This window comes from Simochromis diagramma, unplaced genomic scaffold (genome assembly GCF_900408965.1).
Source record: "Simochromis diagramma unplaced genomic scaffold, fSimDia1.1 OVJJ01000302.1, whole genome shotgun sequence".
In the NCBI taxonomy this organism is placed as follows: Eukaryota; Metazoa; Chordata; class Actinopteri; order Cichliformes; family Cichlidae; genus Simochromis; species Simochromis diagramma.
Window position 1 is genome coordinate 7,802 of NW_024386792.1, and position 15,245 is coordinate 23,046.

At 37.4% G+C, this 15,245-nt stretch overlaps 1 protein-coding gene across 2 annotated transcripts; it reads right to left on the minus strand.

Moving 5' to 3' along the window:
- Positions 1-411: 411 nt before the first annotated feature.
- On the minus strand, positions 412-11,338 carry LOC120728611 (perforin-1-like). 2 transcript variants are annotated; one of them, XM_040023634.1, is made up of 10 exons: positions 11,266-11,338; positions 6,903-7,174; positions 6,738-6,817; positions 5,618-5,663; positions 4,993-5,132; positions 4,750-4,888; positions 4,588-4,668; positions 1,414-1,910; positions 1,198-1,291; positions 412-704 (listed from the first exon to the last, which is right to left on the minus strand). In XM_040023634.1, exons 2-10 carry the CDS (start codon positions 7,170-7,172, stop codon positions 579-581), a joined length of 1,473 nt encoding a protein of 490 aa, XP_039879568.1. In that variant the 5' UTR covers positions 7,173-7,174; positions 11,266-11,338; the 3' UTR covers positions 412-578. The 2 variants fall into 2 exon arrangements, with proteins under 2 accessions (XP_039879568.1, XP_039879567.1); XM_040023633.1 differs by lacking the exon at positions 11,266-11,338 and adding an exon at positions 9,757-9,879.
- Between the last annotated feature and the right edge of the window lie 3,907 nt (positions 11,339-15,245).

Sequence of the window (15,245 nt, forward strand, 5' to 3'; positions counted from 1 at the left end):
TTTTAAAATCACCAGATGCTGAATTTAAAAATAATTTCCCCAGAAATTCCTACTTTTTAAAATCTGTATATCCAGACAAATGCACTTGTGTTTGACCTGCCCACACTGTGACATGAAGTATAATAGTCTTTTGTTTAACAAATATTATGTGATATTTTCTTGTTGTGTTATCACGTTTCTTTCTTTCTTTTTTTAATTTAACATTACCGTGCTTTTTTATTTGTTTGAGAAGGTAAACAAAAGGGTTACATGTATTTGACAAACTGAAATCAAGTATAATCTGAAAAAAATGAAACTACATATGTATATAAAATATAAAAAATAACTGAATGACAAATGAAAAGAAGATCAAATTTAAAAAAATGGATATGTACGATATATATACGAGGAAAATGAAAGAAAAAACCATCAGTCATGTGACTCTTATGTGATCAACAGATTTATCACAATTGATTATAGGAGAAAGACATGCAGCCCCAAAATGCATTTCTCATTATGGAGATGGTATATATTGGTGACACCAGGCTCCTGTGAGATGTGAGTCGCAGGTCAGAGTGGTCTTGAACTCATAGACGCCACTAGTCAGCTGAACAGGAAAATATACGTGTCCCCTGAGTTGGACGCCGGGAACATGATCCCAGAAGATCATCATAGAACAGATCCTCATCCCATAAGTCAACATACACATCACTGTGTGTGTCCACCTTCATGAGAAAAAAAGCATTAAAAATAGGATTTAATATACTGTTGTCCTACAAATAATATGCCTTTGAGATTTTGTACCATATACAATAGTGACAATGGTAATTCACATCTAATTCATAGAATGTAAATTCTGGTAGCACTGTTGTGTTTTTGATATATATGTCATATTGTTACATATTTTAAATAAGGAGGAAAATGTGCAGTAGCAAGATTTGCATTCAGTACTTTATGACACATGGTTGACATTGTTAAAGCATTCATATTAACCGAAATCATTACCTTAAATTGTTTAAATATACCTGATGAAAGAATTAGTTCTGCTTAAACTTAACCAAATGGAAATAACCTCAGTTAAAGAACAGCTAAAGTTAACTGTATATAAAAGATGTAAGTAGCCCAAGTTCTAAAAATTGAAATCAGTACATCAAACCTGCAGTATTAAAATTCCTTCAATATGATCCTTGATCTTATATGTAGTCAGGGTTCACTGACCTGTCCAAGATTAAAATAAGCATTCCATCGGGGATAACTTGATTCGATCATGCGAGTCTGATGATTGATGGAACCAAACCTCAGTTTAACATAGCTGTGAGTAGGAGAAAAGACACAAAGATGAATAATATTGCAGATTTCTAAATCTCTAAATCCTAGAGATTCTTAAATCTTTAGAAAACTCTAAATCCTAATCCCTAACCATGATCGTCTCACCTGTCAGTTGGGCCAAGATGATCTCCTTTCAGATTCCAGGCCTGGATGATTTCCACAGTTAGCTTCCCCCTCCAGGCTTGTCGTGGACAACAGTTGAAATCTAGGTTAGGATTGCCCCGCCAGCAATTTCGTTGGCTGTGTGATTGACTCACATCATTGTCTGTTATGTACTGCTCTATGGCAGCCTTCATCCCTGACTTCTTTGTGCCTTTCGGTATCAGCTGATACATTGGGCGAATGAAGTAGGAAGCAACATCTACATGATCCTTCAGACTGTTCAGCCAGTTTTTAAAACCCAGGGAGTCATCATATGCAAGTGAAAACTCTCCCAACCACCCATCACCTCCCACCACATCCGTATAGTGTTGGTGGAGACCAGAGCTATACCTAGTGGCAACATCCCGGTTTTCCAGGAGGTTTTTGCAAGAACCTTGGACATCAGATGGATTCAGCTTTCCCAAGCCAATGGAGACACCCATCGACAGGCAGGAGTGTAACTAGAAGGCAGGAGAAGACATAAGATGCAGGACTTCCATTAAATAGGAACACATGCCAAAGAGAAGCGCTTGTGATGTTAGGCCTACATGTCATGGAACTTGTGAACTAAGTGTGTCACTCAAGGGTTATTGAAAATGTCCTAAAAATATCCTGGTGTAGAGCCAATTTAAAATGTAATAAGAAAGCTTTGTTTAAACAAAAGAAAGGTATTCATGTCTCATTGTTCTGGTTCTCTCTGTATTATTGAAGGTTCTTTAGCTTACAATAAACACAGTTCCTTGAGACAACTTTTGCTGTGCTATATAAATCAAACTGAACTGAGCTTCTGTCACTGGACCTTTGTGCAGTATTGGCCAGTTGTGGCTTTCCTCCCAGAGGGTACACAGTGTGGTCAATTTCCCTGTGCCTGGTATGGTAACTTATTTTTCTTTGTCTTTGTCTTTTTGTATTTTCTGTTTGTTAATGCACTTTATTGATATTTGTTAAAATGCAGATGTTACAAATTACTTATACATGCATTCAGTGTTGAAAATTTTGGCAATGCTAACCATCACATGATTTCTTGTAAATTATGTGTACAGATCCAGATCCATACTGTTCATATTATTCCTAAAAAAGTAAAGTGGAAACAATTTGTAGTTGATCGTTAATTCATTAAGTCTTTAAAATGTCCGCAGGTGTTTCTCTCTCTCTCTCTCTTTTTTACCAAATCCTGATGCCTGTTTCGGCTAGGAGGAGGCAAGAGTGAAATCACCATTCACCTGATTTACGCTATTCATGCCCACTGGCAGTTGAGAAATTTGAAAAACAAACTTGGAAAAAAAAGAGAAAGGAGAGATAACAATGAAGAAAATGTCAAATATAAGTAAGTAAGTAAATGTAAGTAATCAGCAATTTTCAAACAGCAGTCGGTTGGATGTGTCTTTGTCACAGGTGGAACTAGTCAGGCAAGTTCTTGTCACAGACAGTGGGGAGCTGACTGTGTGTAGAGAGAACACTGGATCAAAATGCAGACTAAAACGGAGTGTGAAATGTGACTTGGACAAAAAGTGAGCCGTTTCTTGTGGCTGATAAGAACAGTACACAAACAAAACAAAGGCGAGTGGGGCGAAAACTAAACTAGAACCTAAACTGGAGAAATTAAACTTTGATTACTATGACAAAAACATGAATCAGAACAGGTGCATGCAGGAAAATATGAAGATAAACATGAATCATGAACTACCTGAAACTTGACATGACATGAAAGAAAGAACACAGAACAACCTGACAAAGACTGAAGGAAACACACAGACTAAATACACACAGGAGGTGATCAGGGGAAGTGGAAACACACGGGGAAACAGCTGACACAAATGAACATAACAACGTCACAGGGGAAGAACTAAGCACATTGAACAAAGAAACATGAGACTTTTAAAATAAAACAGGAAACATAGCGAGACGTAGACATGACAACCCAGGCTTTACAACATGAAACACGTGGACAAGAAATACAAAACAACTAGCACAGAAGGCCTGGATAAAACAGACTAAACTAAAATTCACAGCCAATTAATAATAATCCCAACCTCCACATTATCTTCAAAATATAACAAAAGAGATGAAAACCAACTGAAACTGCTGGGTCACAGAACCAGCTGCTGACAGTTCTCATGCAGAAGTGGCTAAAATACTTACTACATTTCCAAAAGTATTCACTAATCCATCCAAATCATTGAATTCAGGTGTTCCAATAACTTCCGTGATCACAGGTGTATAAAATCAAGCACCTAGGCATGCTACAAACATTTGTGAAAGACATGAAAGTTTGGTGGAGGGAGGATTGTGGTGTGGGGTTGTTTTTCAGGAGTTGGGCTCGGCCCCTTAGTCCCAGTGAAAGGAACACTTGATGCTTCAGTACACTAAGGTATTTTGGACATGCTCCCAACTTTGTGGGAACAGTTTGGGAATGACCCCTTCCTGTTTCAACATAACTGAGTACCAGTGCAGACAGCAAGATCCATAAAGAAATGGATGAGTGAGTTTGGTGTGGAGGAACTTGACAGGCTCACACAGAGTCCTGACCTCAACCTGACAGAACCTTTGCAATGAATTAAAGCAGAGAGTTCTCATCTAATACCAGTGTCTGACCTCACAAATGTGCTTCTTGATGAATGATCAAAAATTCCCATGAACACACTCCTAAAACTTATGGAAAGCCTTACCTGGAGAGTTCAAGCTATTATAGCTGATATCATAATGAACCCTATGGATTAAGTATGGGGTGTTACTCGGGTTGATATGCATGTAAAGGCAGACAAGCAAACACTTTTGGCAAAATAAGTGTTAAAAGGTGTCGTGTTTATGGTTGTTGTTGATGTTGAAAATGGCAGCGACAGAAGCTAGAGGTTTTTCAGCACAGCAGAGAGAGCTCCTGATGGACTGTGAGACAATTATAGAGATAAGGTACAATGGTTTCTTTCACTTTGGTCAGTAGAACAACTGAGAGAATATCTTTTGGAAGGGAATAAGCTCCTTGCACTCATATACAAATGCAATAAGAATGATGTCACTATTCAGTTGTTGCCAAAAAACCAAACAAAAACAACTATTTAGCATCCCTTATGTTCTTATTCATATGGAGTAGAAATAGGCAGTCTGGTGACTGTGTGCAGGCAAATGTTTTTCATGTACCTCATTTGAGGAGAATCCGTTTAGTCTGGACAAACAGGTTCGTACAGCTGTGACTCGTCTAAGACGGCCACCAAGACGAACCTGTAATGTAGCACAAAGTTTTAATAAAAAAGCGTTTTTACTCCTGAAATAATCTAATTAACAGTGTTTCTGTGTTTTAACCTTGCGAATGTAATGTGTGCCGTAGGTATCTATGACCTCGTTGTACTGATCTCTGGTGGAGGAGTTATAGCGACTTGGCAAACTGGCCACATCCCTGCTGAACTCAGAGCTAAGAGTCGGTCTGCTTGATACCCGGTAACTAGATAGAATGAAACTGATTAGTAAATTATTAAAAACTGAAATTATATATTGTTAATCTAAACTTGTGGTATATGTGGTAATGCCAGGATTTTCACAGCTAACCGATAGTGAGTACAGGTGACCGTGTGTGTGCTGAAGGAGTAGTGGTCCTCTTTGGTCTTTTTTGTAGCAAATGCATATGCCATGGAGTGTGTTCCTCCAATCCCCACGCTGGTAGATATGGGATTTATATTTAGTCCAGCCTGATAAATAGAAATGTAATTTCATTACCATTTTTGTTTTTAATAATAGTCAATGTAATATAAAAGTAATAGATAAAAGTATTAGATATAATAAATACTGTCTTATTATTCATTCACTCAATTACTTTGAATATAATACTTTTTTTCTGGGGATCAAAAATATTAAATTGGAAATATTAAATGAAATAATGAGACAAGGAATTCATATTTGTATCACATTTACACAGCTCAGTGAGCCAAAATTTTATCAAATCAGCCCTTTTGATGAGAACTTGCACACTAAGGTTTTTATGTTATTACAGTCTGTTTGATTCAGTGCACATTTCACTTGTAAAAGAAAAAAAGAAAAGAAACGAATCAGCATGCAATGTTGCTTACAAATTTTGCATTTCTATTAGTTTTAATAACAAGTAATTACAGTAACAGTATTTTGTAGTTTCAAACAGTAATTTTGAAACAAACAGTAAGTGCAAGATGCTTCCTACCTTCCAGTCGTGGATGTCCTGATCAGTGTTAGAGTTAAGTAGTGAACTGTGGACACAATTTGAAGGAGAAGAATTACTTTTTATTTACTTGTTTCATTTCTTTAAATTTTTTTACAGTCAAGCACGGAGGGGAACCATTATGTTTTGGTGATGTTTTGTTGCTAAATGGTGACTTCACCAAATTTAGGGGCCAATGGATTTTATTTACCATAAAATCTCGGTCGAGAACCCTTTTCTGTCAGCCACAACACTTAAGGCTTGTCATGGATGGGTCTTCCAACATGCAAAAGAAGCATTAAGGTGATGGCCAAGCCAATCTCCAGACCTCAGTCCTATAGAAAATGTGGAGGGAGCTGAATCTTGGAGTTGGCAAATGACAGCCAAGAAATCTAAAGGATTTAGAGAGTTTCTGTAGTGTGCCCCAGCAAATAAATATAAATTCAGTGTATGTAGTGAGACGCTGTTTCTATTCTATCAGACTGTTGTTGCCAGTATCCCCTATTTTACTGCCCTCCCCTTTTTACACTGTGATGGGAATGCAGTATGGTGAGTAAGAATAGTATGTGGCTGCACATATCACTGAAGAAGGCTGGCTTATTAATGGGCAGGACTGTGGATTCACTGGGAATTATTGTGGAAAGGTGTATGGAGAAAAAATACTAGTCACCCTCTCCATAATATTTTGAAGGGTCAGAAATGTAAACAGCAGGCTTCTTCTCCTAAGCAGTGTAGGACAGAACACATTAGAAGTTCTTTTGTTCCTACTGCTATGAGATTTCAAAATGCTGATAATCAACACAAGAAATTTGTGACCTGGTCATCACTTTACCTTCCAGTATTGTAACAATTCACCCATCTTTGTTGTTTTATTCTACAGTTGAGGAAATATCATTTGATCCTTTTTTGAATATTAAAGTTTACTCACAAAGAAGTTAATAGTCTTTCATTTTGTTGGTGTTTCCTTTTAATGGAGAGAGACAAAGTGCCAACCAGACATCTAAGAAAAATATGTGTCTGTCATGGCTAACTGGTATTGTGACAGACTAGGTGAAGTAATGAGATGACAATGATCTCTGGGATGAAGTCCTTTCAGCAACAAATATACTACACTATACTGTACCTAACAGTGGTGTGTGCACTGCTGGAGATATCGGTTTTGCATTGGCTGATTGCACGCCAGTCGACAACAGAGGCCGGCAGCTGAAGATAAAAAAACAGAACACCATGATTAAGATGTGCACATAACCTATCTACTATAGTTTGCTGGTAATCACAGTTTATTTACTTTTTGTAGAGTTTTGTTTTGATTGCGGTTGGTGCAGAGAGTACAGGTGCCATCTGGTTTGCGGTAAGTAGCTATATCAATCAGGTAGGCTCCTTTTCGGTGCAGGGTGATGACATCAAATCCCTCCCCAATCAGGTTGTGGCCTGGTACAAATGGAGCAGACTCACACTTGCTGTTGTTCACTGTCATACAGGAAAGAACCGGGGAGTTCCATGACAGAAAGAGAAGGAGGCTCAGGTAAAGAGGAGGTGGGGTTGGACTGGAGCGCATGGCTGAAGTCAAAGACAAAACAGACAAAATGACAAAAGTTTTGCAAACAGGTTTTGTCTGGGTATCACAACAGGGGTTATCAATTCTCTTTATTTTAACTGTCACTGTTCTGACTGAGTCTTGCATACCTCAGTCAAAAGGAACAAAATGAAGCCATGAAAAATCCATTAAAAATTATTGGTAGCACTTTCTGTTACAGCTTGGAAATAATGTGGTATTGGTGAGGTCCTTAGTCAGTGACCAAGCACTCTGTGCTTACTCTGCTAGACCTCAGTGCAGTGTTGAACACTGTTGAGCTTAATATTTTATTACAGAGACTGAACACTTAATTACAAAAATATTAAATAATATCAAAGTAGTTCTTGTACATCAACAGAGGTTATAGCTAACAGATAAGAAATATGACATTGAACTTTATGTAGCTGACCAGAAACTGGAGACGATAATGTGGAAACAAAATCTTGCCTATGAGGCAAAACCCATTACTAATAGTTTAGCAATATATAGGCAACAATATGACAACCAGATTTTACCAAAATGGTCAAATCTGTGCATTAGAACTTTTGTATACTGACTTATGGTAGTAGCCCACAATAATAAGGTAATATTGGTTTGTACTTACATTAGGATACTATTAACATATTATTAACATATTATAATGCTGGCCGGCATTCTTTTTTGTTTGAAGCTAGCAATGTAAATATTATATTTAATGTTGTGGCTAATTGTCTAAATATGTGTGTGTGGTTATTCTGTGCAATAACCAGCAAACAGGGCTAAAAATTGCACAAACCTTTATTTGTGTAATGAAACAAAGATGATATATTGCAGTATCATAGGTTTTGGCTCTGGGACATCACATGTGGTGACTAATTTTTAATATTATATCTGTCTCCATTCATTTTAATGAATAAAATTTAAACTTTTTATCCTCAAATTTGATAAATGCTCATTGTTGTTCATTTCTTACTGGGGTAAATTGACATGGTAATTTATGCTATGAACCTAACCTAATCTGGAGCAGGTTAGGCTCCAGGTTAAAGACAGTAGGTCATACCTACTGACCACTCAATTCTTCAGAAATAAACATTCTTAAAGATCTACTGAACCACTGCATGGAGAGTAGGAGTAGGACAAAAAAGATAATCACAACCAAACCATTTTTTTCAATGGTATTAATATGTATGTATGTATGGTATTATATATTTCAATGGTATACTTATAATGGTAAGTTCCACTCACTTAAATTCAACAACTCACAGACACCTAAGTCAGCAGCCTCATACACAAAGAAGCCATCACACATGCAACGAAGTCTGTTTTGCAGACAGTGCAGCAGTCTCACGCTCTTACAAGTAACTCATAGATCAGTTCTTGAAACAAATACCTTTTGACGGTCTGGAGGGCAGAGCCCAAAAGAAGAGGCCTGGTCTGTTCCACAGTAGTGATGGACATGTTCAGTTTTCTGTGTTAAACTGAGTTTAACATATGAATTGCTTCTTTGTGTGAGTGGCTGCTGCTGTGTTCCTCAATAAATCAGAAGTCAGAATTTCTAGAATACCCTCTCAACTCATATTTCCCTCACTGAAAGTCAGAGCAGCACCAGCATTACTAAAATTGTTAACTTTTAATCTGTACTGACACTGTTGTGCATTTTTGACTCACTAAATAAGACATATGCAGAGGACCATATCCATGAATGCACTTTTAAAGTGCAAAAAAAAAAAGATACCTGAATGGTTCTGCCAAGAATCAAAACAAATGTTGTTTTTCTACAGTTCTATGTCCACAGGTTGTTGATTTTGCAAAACTGAAATTGTTCTGTTCAGTAGGGGTAGGTGGATCAACCCAAATATCGATAGTATCGACTTAATGCTGGTACTGACATTGAATTGTTACTATTGTGATCAGCTCAATGCATTAGTTTGTTTCTCTTATGTAAGTTCAGTATGTTGCTACTGATCATCAAAAAGGAGACATGTCTATGCAAACTGCTTCCCTCTCATGCAGGCACACTCTTGTCCGCTCCCTCCTCCCTGCTCAGTTGTGTTTAGTTGTCCTACAGTCATATGACTCAGATGCACTAAGCAAAACCATGCAAGCTGCGGTAAGTGAGAAATTGGAAAAATATATAGAGCTACTTTACAGCTGTAAATCGAAACACTGCAAACAACGATGCCTGCTAGAAGGATGTTTTCTACTTTGGCAATCCTATGAACTTATATAAAGATATGAAGGACTATGAACAGCACAACTTTGTCCTAGAAAAGCAGCAAAAGAAATGAAGAGAGGATGAAGGAAATCGTTCAGACAGACCCAGATCCCTCGCACAGAGACAGAGCCCACTGTCACAGAGGGAAATTATAATGTTTCAGCCATGACTGATGCTGGATCTACAGTAAAAAGGATTAAATTGTTATTCGTTATCATAGCTGTTACTTTAGCAGTCCAATGCCTGCTAAAGTAATATGATTACTTATAGACTATATTCAGATAATATATTCAGCCCAACATTATTTTATTGGAAATGAAATAATATACCTTTAACATGAACTATGAAAAATGTTAATGTGAATATACTCACCTTTTTGTGTTGACTGTCAGGTTATTTTATCATGGAACACATTTAAACAACATAAACTGACCCAAAGTGCTTTAAAGCCAGACACATTTGTCTTCCAGGTCTCCAATAAAACCCAAGAACAACAAAGTGTTTCAAAATACATGAAAAAGCTGAAAGGTGTGTCTTGTTGTGTTCACGGATTATTGCGGAAAGTAAAAATCACAGATTCAGTGTTCATTAAAATTTGTTCAGAATTTAGCAAATTGATGAACTCTCTCTACACTCTGCCTTTATAAGTTAAACGTATCGGTAGTACTGGCAATACTTGTATTTACTTGGCATTGGATAGATTGTAGTATCGCAGAACAATACGAGAGTTTCGGTTTTAAATCGGTTGGAAGAGCCACGTTTTCACTGAGTCTTCACTTCGTGCTGCACTCTGCAAGGAGAATGTGTTGTGCAGCTTGTTAAGCCGTACCATACTCAAACCACCAAATGAGGCGCAAACTGCGTGTCGAATTATCACGGGAATGTGCATGTATTCATTTGGTGATTAAGAAAATACATAAAATGCGGATATACTTGATTATTATCTGCTGTTTTTCTTTCTTTCTTTCATTTATTCTACTGGGATTGCTCAACAGCACTAAGAACACCTGACCAATCAATAAAATATATTTCCATTTGGTCTGCGACAAATTAAAGCGTTTTGCGCTATTAGACTTTGGCACAGTCCATTTAAACATTTAAGTAGAGTAGGCTTAAATGTTTAAATGCCAGTTTAAAGTTTCAGAGCTCTAATGTGCAGACATCGCCTTAGGGGAAAAAGCAGCACTGAGCACGCACTCAGTGACAATAATAAGAATTAACTGCATTAAAATGTTTATTTTTGTGCCCTAAATCACCAGATTAACAGTTTGACACAGAATTCATCTTTTGTCCTTTTTACAGCGTGATATTTTACTAAACATTTATTATTTATTTATTATTTTCTTAAATTTTAATCACCATTTAATTGTTGGTGGCACTCACAGAAATTGTTTACTGTGGGCGAAAAATACATATGATCTGTGAAACAGCCATTTTAGATTAGTCAGATACTGCCAACAACACCATTTCATGTGAACGCGCAGGAGACCCCCTGGGTTAATTTGGCGAACTGATAACCAGCTTCGTGTAACTGCTCATCCCAATTTCCAATGTCAGGGAAAGTCAATCCAGGTAATGGAAAACTATCCTGTATGTTGAACTGGCATTATAGTATCGGGTTCAGTGAAACCTTAGAGCATGAAACAAAATTATGTACCGTCTCTGCTCCAGGGACAAAAGAGATTTCAAACAGCTGCAACAAACTACCACAACTACACAGCCCGTCTTTAGATCTGTGCGCAGGTGTGCAGAGATATACGCTGAGAGCATGCACAAGAACCTTGCAAGTCTATTGTGTTGTGGAAGAACGTGGCCCCAAAACAGACTAAAAAAAAACCCCCAGTAAAATAGTGAAACAGAGTAAAATAAGCAAAAACGAACCTTTATTTAGAAGAGCAGATAATCCAAAGAACAGCCGGTAACAAAAGTCCGTTTAAAACCGCAAAAACAAAAAACAAACAAAAAATTCACAAGGTACAACAAGTGCGGACAAACGCCGCAGAGAACTGAGCAGAGACAGAGGCTACAGCCAAAATACACACATGGCAATCAGGAAAAGACCAGGCAACGCCAGGGGACACAGATGAAACCAATAAGGTAAGACAAGACAGTGGAAGGAAAACGAAATATAGCGCACATGAGACAAGATGCTGTCAAAATAAAACGGGGAGTTACAAAACACCGAAACGTAGACTTCACGACACAGAACAGCAGGCCCTATTCCAGCATGCATACATTTGCACCTAAGAGAGTCAGATGAGCTGTTCAGCTTGAGTTAAGCACGTTCGTTATCAAACGACCTCCAGCACCAGCATCGCAAAGGAAAATAAAGAACATAGATTTAATTTTAATGCAGCAGATCAGGAACTAGGAACAGCTGTCAGTGCTGACCATGATATTTAACTTAAAAAACAGGAGGGGAGAAATGACTCATTTTAATCTGCTTGGTCCACTGGAGACTGGAATTTTATTTTTGTATTTGGCTTTTAAATGTAATTATTCAGCTTTAACAAACAAACACACACACACCACACACACACACACACACACACACACACACACACACACACACACACACACACACACACACACTCTCTCTCTCTCTCTCTCTCTCTCTCTCTCTCTCTCACACACACACACACACACACACACACACACACACACACACACACACACACACACACACACACACACACACACACATTGTATCATCTATTTTGAATCCGGTGTCTTATTTTGAACACGATCTGTATTCTGTATTTATAAAACGAAACATACTTACAAAATACTACTGAACTACCTAAACACTCCTATTCGTTCTGTCACCGTGACAGAGTAACCCATGTGACTAATTTCTTCCTTCTTAAAAAATGTTTTCTTTCTTTCTTTCTTTCTTTCTTTCTTTCTTTCTTTCTTTCTTTCTTTCTTTCTACATAAACAGCACGATCAGTGACATATGTGAGACGTGTTCATATTTCTCGGTCCACGTGGTTAAAATGCAGGCTCTGCTCCGTAATGAAAAAAATTCTGGCAAACTGAAATGCCAGTGGAATGCTCCACAGTTTAATGTTTTGTCTCCATATAACCTTTTAATATAAAATCTCAGCTGTATAAGTTATCTTTTGCAGGAAATGTTCTGACTGTATTCTGTAAATATAGCTGCACAGGTGTGGCTCTGTTAGGTGTAGTTCTAATAGGTATTAGGCCAAAGCAGTACCTCTGACAATAATTGTATCCCAGTCCCCTAAAGCGCGCTCACGAGGAACCGCAACTTTGTTGTGTTCTGCAAAGGAGCCACTCCAAAGCAGATAGTTTCTTTTCATTCGTCGGTGTGCTGCTCATTACTGATCTATGTTCGTGGCATAAACCTAGAATGTTGGAAAACCCCGCTATTGTATCGTTTTGAAAGTAAAGTGAATACATTTTAATATCAATTTCAAGCAAAATCAGTAAAATATATTTTATTTATGTAGTTCAAGTTACTAATGCAAATGATTGTCTGCTAGATAAATAATTCCGATCTTCCTTTAATAAAATGGAAATTGGTAAACAAAATTATAACACTATAGAGAAAAATACGTTTTAGTTATATAACTGTTTTGTTACGTAACTGTTTTGCTCACCTTCGTTATCTTCTGGAGGTTTGTGGTTGGACCTATAGTGTACCAAAATCCATCTCCTCTTTGTAACCACTCTCTGTCTTACTTCAGTGTTACACATTTTATCAGGCTGTGACAGCCAAAAAGTATGTCCCCCTCTTCTATGATCCCAGTCCTTCTATAGCCAAGTGTTTTATTTTGCAAAGATTTCAAGGGACTTCTTGGTAACTTTATAAGCTTTAACAACACCATATGTTTAACTGATTGAGCTGAAGTCTTTAACATGCTCTTCTAGTAAAAAGTGACAACAAGTGAGGTTTATCAGAGCATCTGTTTTAAAAGAGAAAAACCACACACACATACAGTACACTGCCTACTGCACTTGTTACATCACTCAGACAACTGCATAGTTCATTTCAACAATAATTATAAGGGTAACATTTCTGTTGTTAAAACATCAAATGGTGGCAAATGAGTTACCTGTCTCCATGATCCAAACAAAGACTTCAATCTGGCCCAAACGGCTTCCTTCAATTCCCATAGTGGCCACCTGAGGGCAGACAATCCCCACAGACAAACAGGTGAAACTGTCCAACTCAACAGTATTTTAAAGCATATTTATATGCTTTCACATACATTTACATGGCACAAAAAAGTTTTTGGCCTGTATGGATAGTTTCTGCCTTTAAAACATCTATACCATGGCTTATTTATCTTTTCTTCTTTACAACTAATCTATCTGAAGACTGGAGACTGTCTGACACAAGAAGCTTGAGCCAATTAGAGCATGCCACGTCTAATTTCTGCTAATAATCCCAATGCTGACGATGCCTTTTGGAACATTTGATACAAACAAAAAACATTACCTGAAAAAAAAATAACCTGGTGTGAGGCTGGGACGTGGCCCCAGAGTAGACCCGGGACTGGAGAGGTTACAGATCTGCTTGGGAATGTCTCAGTGATCAGCAGGAGGAGGTGGCTGAGAGGTAGGAGGCATGAATTTCTCTTCTTAGGCTGCTGAAGCCCAGCTCCAGATGAGCAGCATAAAAAGAATAGATAAATGGTGTATCTGTATTCTGCATAGCTTAATTAGTATAAATGCTTAAGGCAGACATTAAATTTTTTTAAAGACAGATATAGAATCACCAATCTTCTGGTTAGTAGGTGACCTGCTCTACCACCTGAGCTACAGCCACTCAAAACAGCAATTATACATTTATCTATAGTGTCACGGCGGGGTGCTCCGATTGTGTTGATTTCACAACTCAGATGCAGATGCGGAGAGTAGAGTTGTGTTTGAACGAAAAGCGAGCTTTATTTAGCTGGTCACCTATATTTCTACATGCTGAGCACCTCTGATGCTTGCACTTGATTACCAAAATGGCAATCGTGAATATTTTGTCCAATACTGAGACCACGATTATTTACCACAGTTATTCACTGATTTTATTGACAAAGATGTTGTTATTACAGAAATGTAACAGACACCGACAAAAGACAAAATGATCATCATTTACAAATATTTGCATTAATTATTTGCATTAAAATAAAAGAAACCCTCATTAATCACCTAAATACAGTGCATCTCTAAGAAAAAGAAAAGTCTGCTGATAAAAAAATACTAATACAGAAAACAAAATTAAGTCATTAGGGCACGGCTTTTACCTTAACATTGTGCTATTAATTCATCTTTATAAATCAATATTTGCAGAAAAATAAGATAAAGTCTTTCCTTCCATTCATTGTAGCAGATGGCTATGAATAAAACTAGCAAAGTACTCAGAGGAAATGCCTCTCTACTTTCAATCAGTGTTCAGTGTTGTGTTTTACACCCCAAAATTTGTCAAATACATCTTCACGAAGCTTAACCCAATCTCTGCATTTCACTATATTATAAAATTGTTCAATCTGTAAGATGTAGATTTTCCAGATTTCACTGGGAAGAACACTCATAGTTAATAAGAGCATTAGTGTGAAAGCATATGTGTAATAATAAAGTAATAGTGAAGCAAAAAACAGAAGTTGTGCAAATTAGGCAGAACAACAAAAGTAATAGAATTTTGCTTGATTTATGAATTTACTAATGTACTGAGTGTTATCATACAAACTTTTCCAATATCAATGGGCTTAATTTTGGAAATAAATTCAGGCGGAAGAATTTCTCCCCATCAGGGTGCATGGTACCATACCCAGAGTGATGAATTAAAAATGGAAGAGGTGTAGGCTCGGCATACATCATTCTGGTGATGTAGACATGCATGC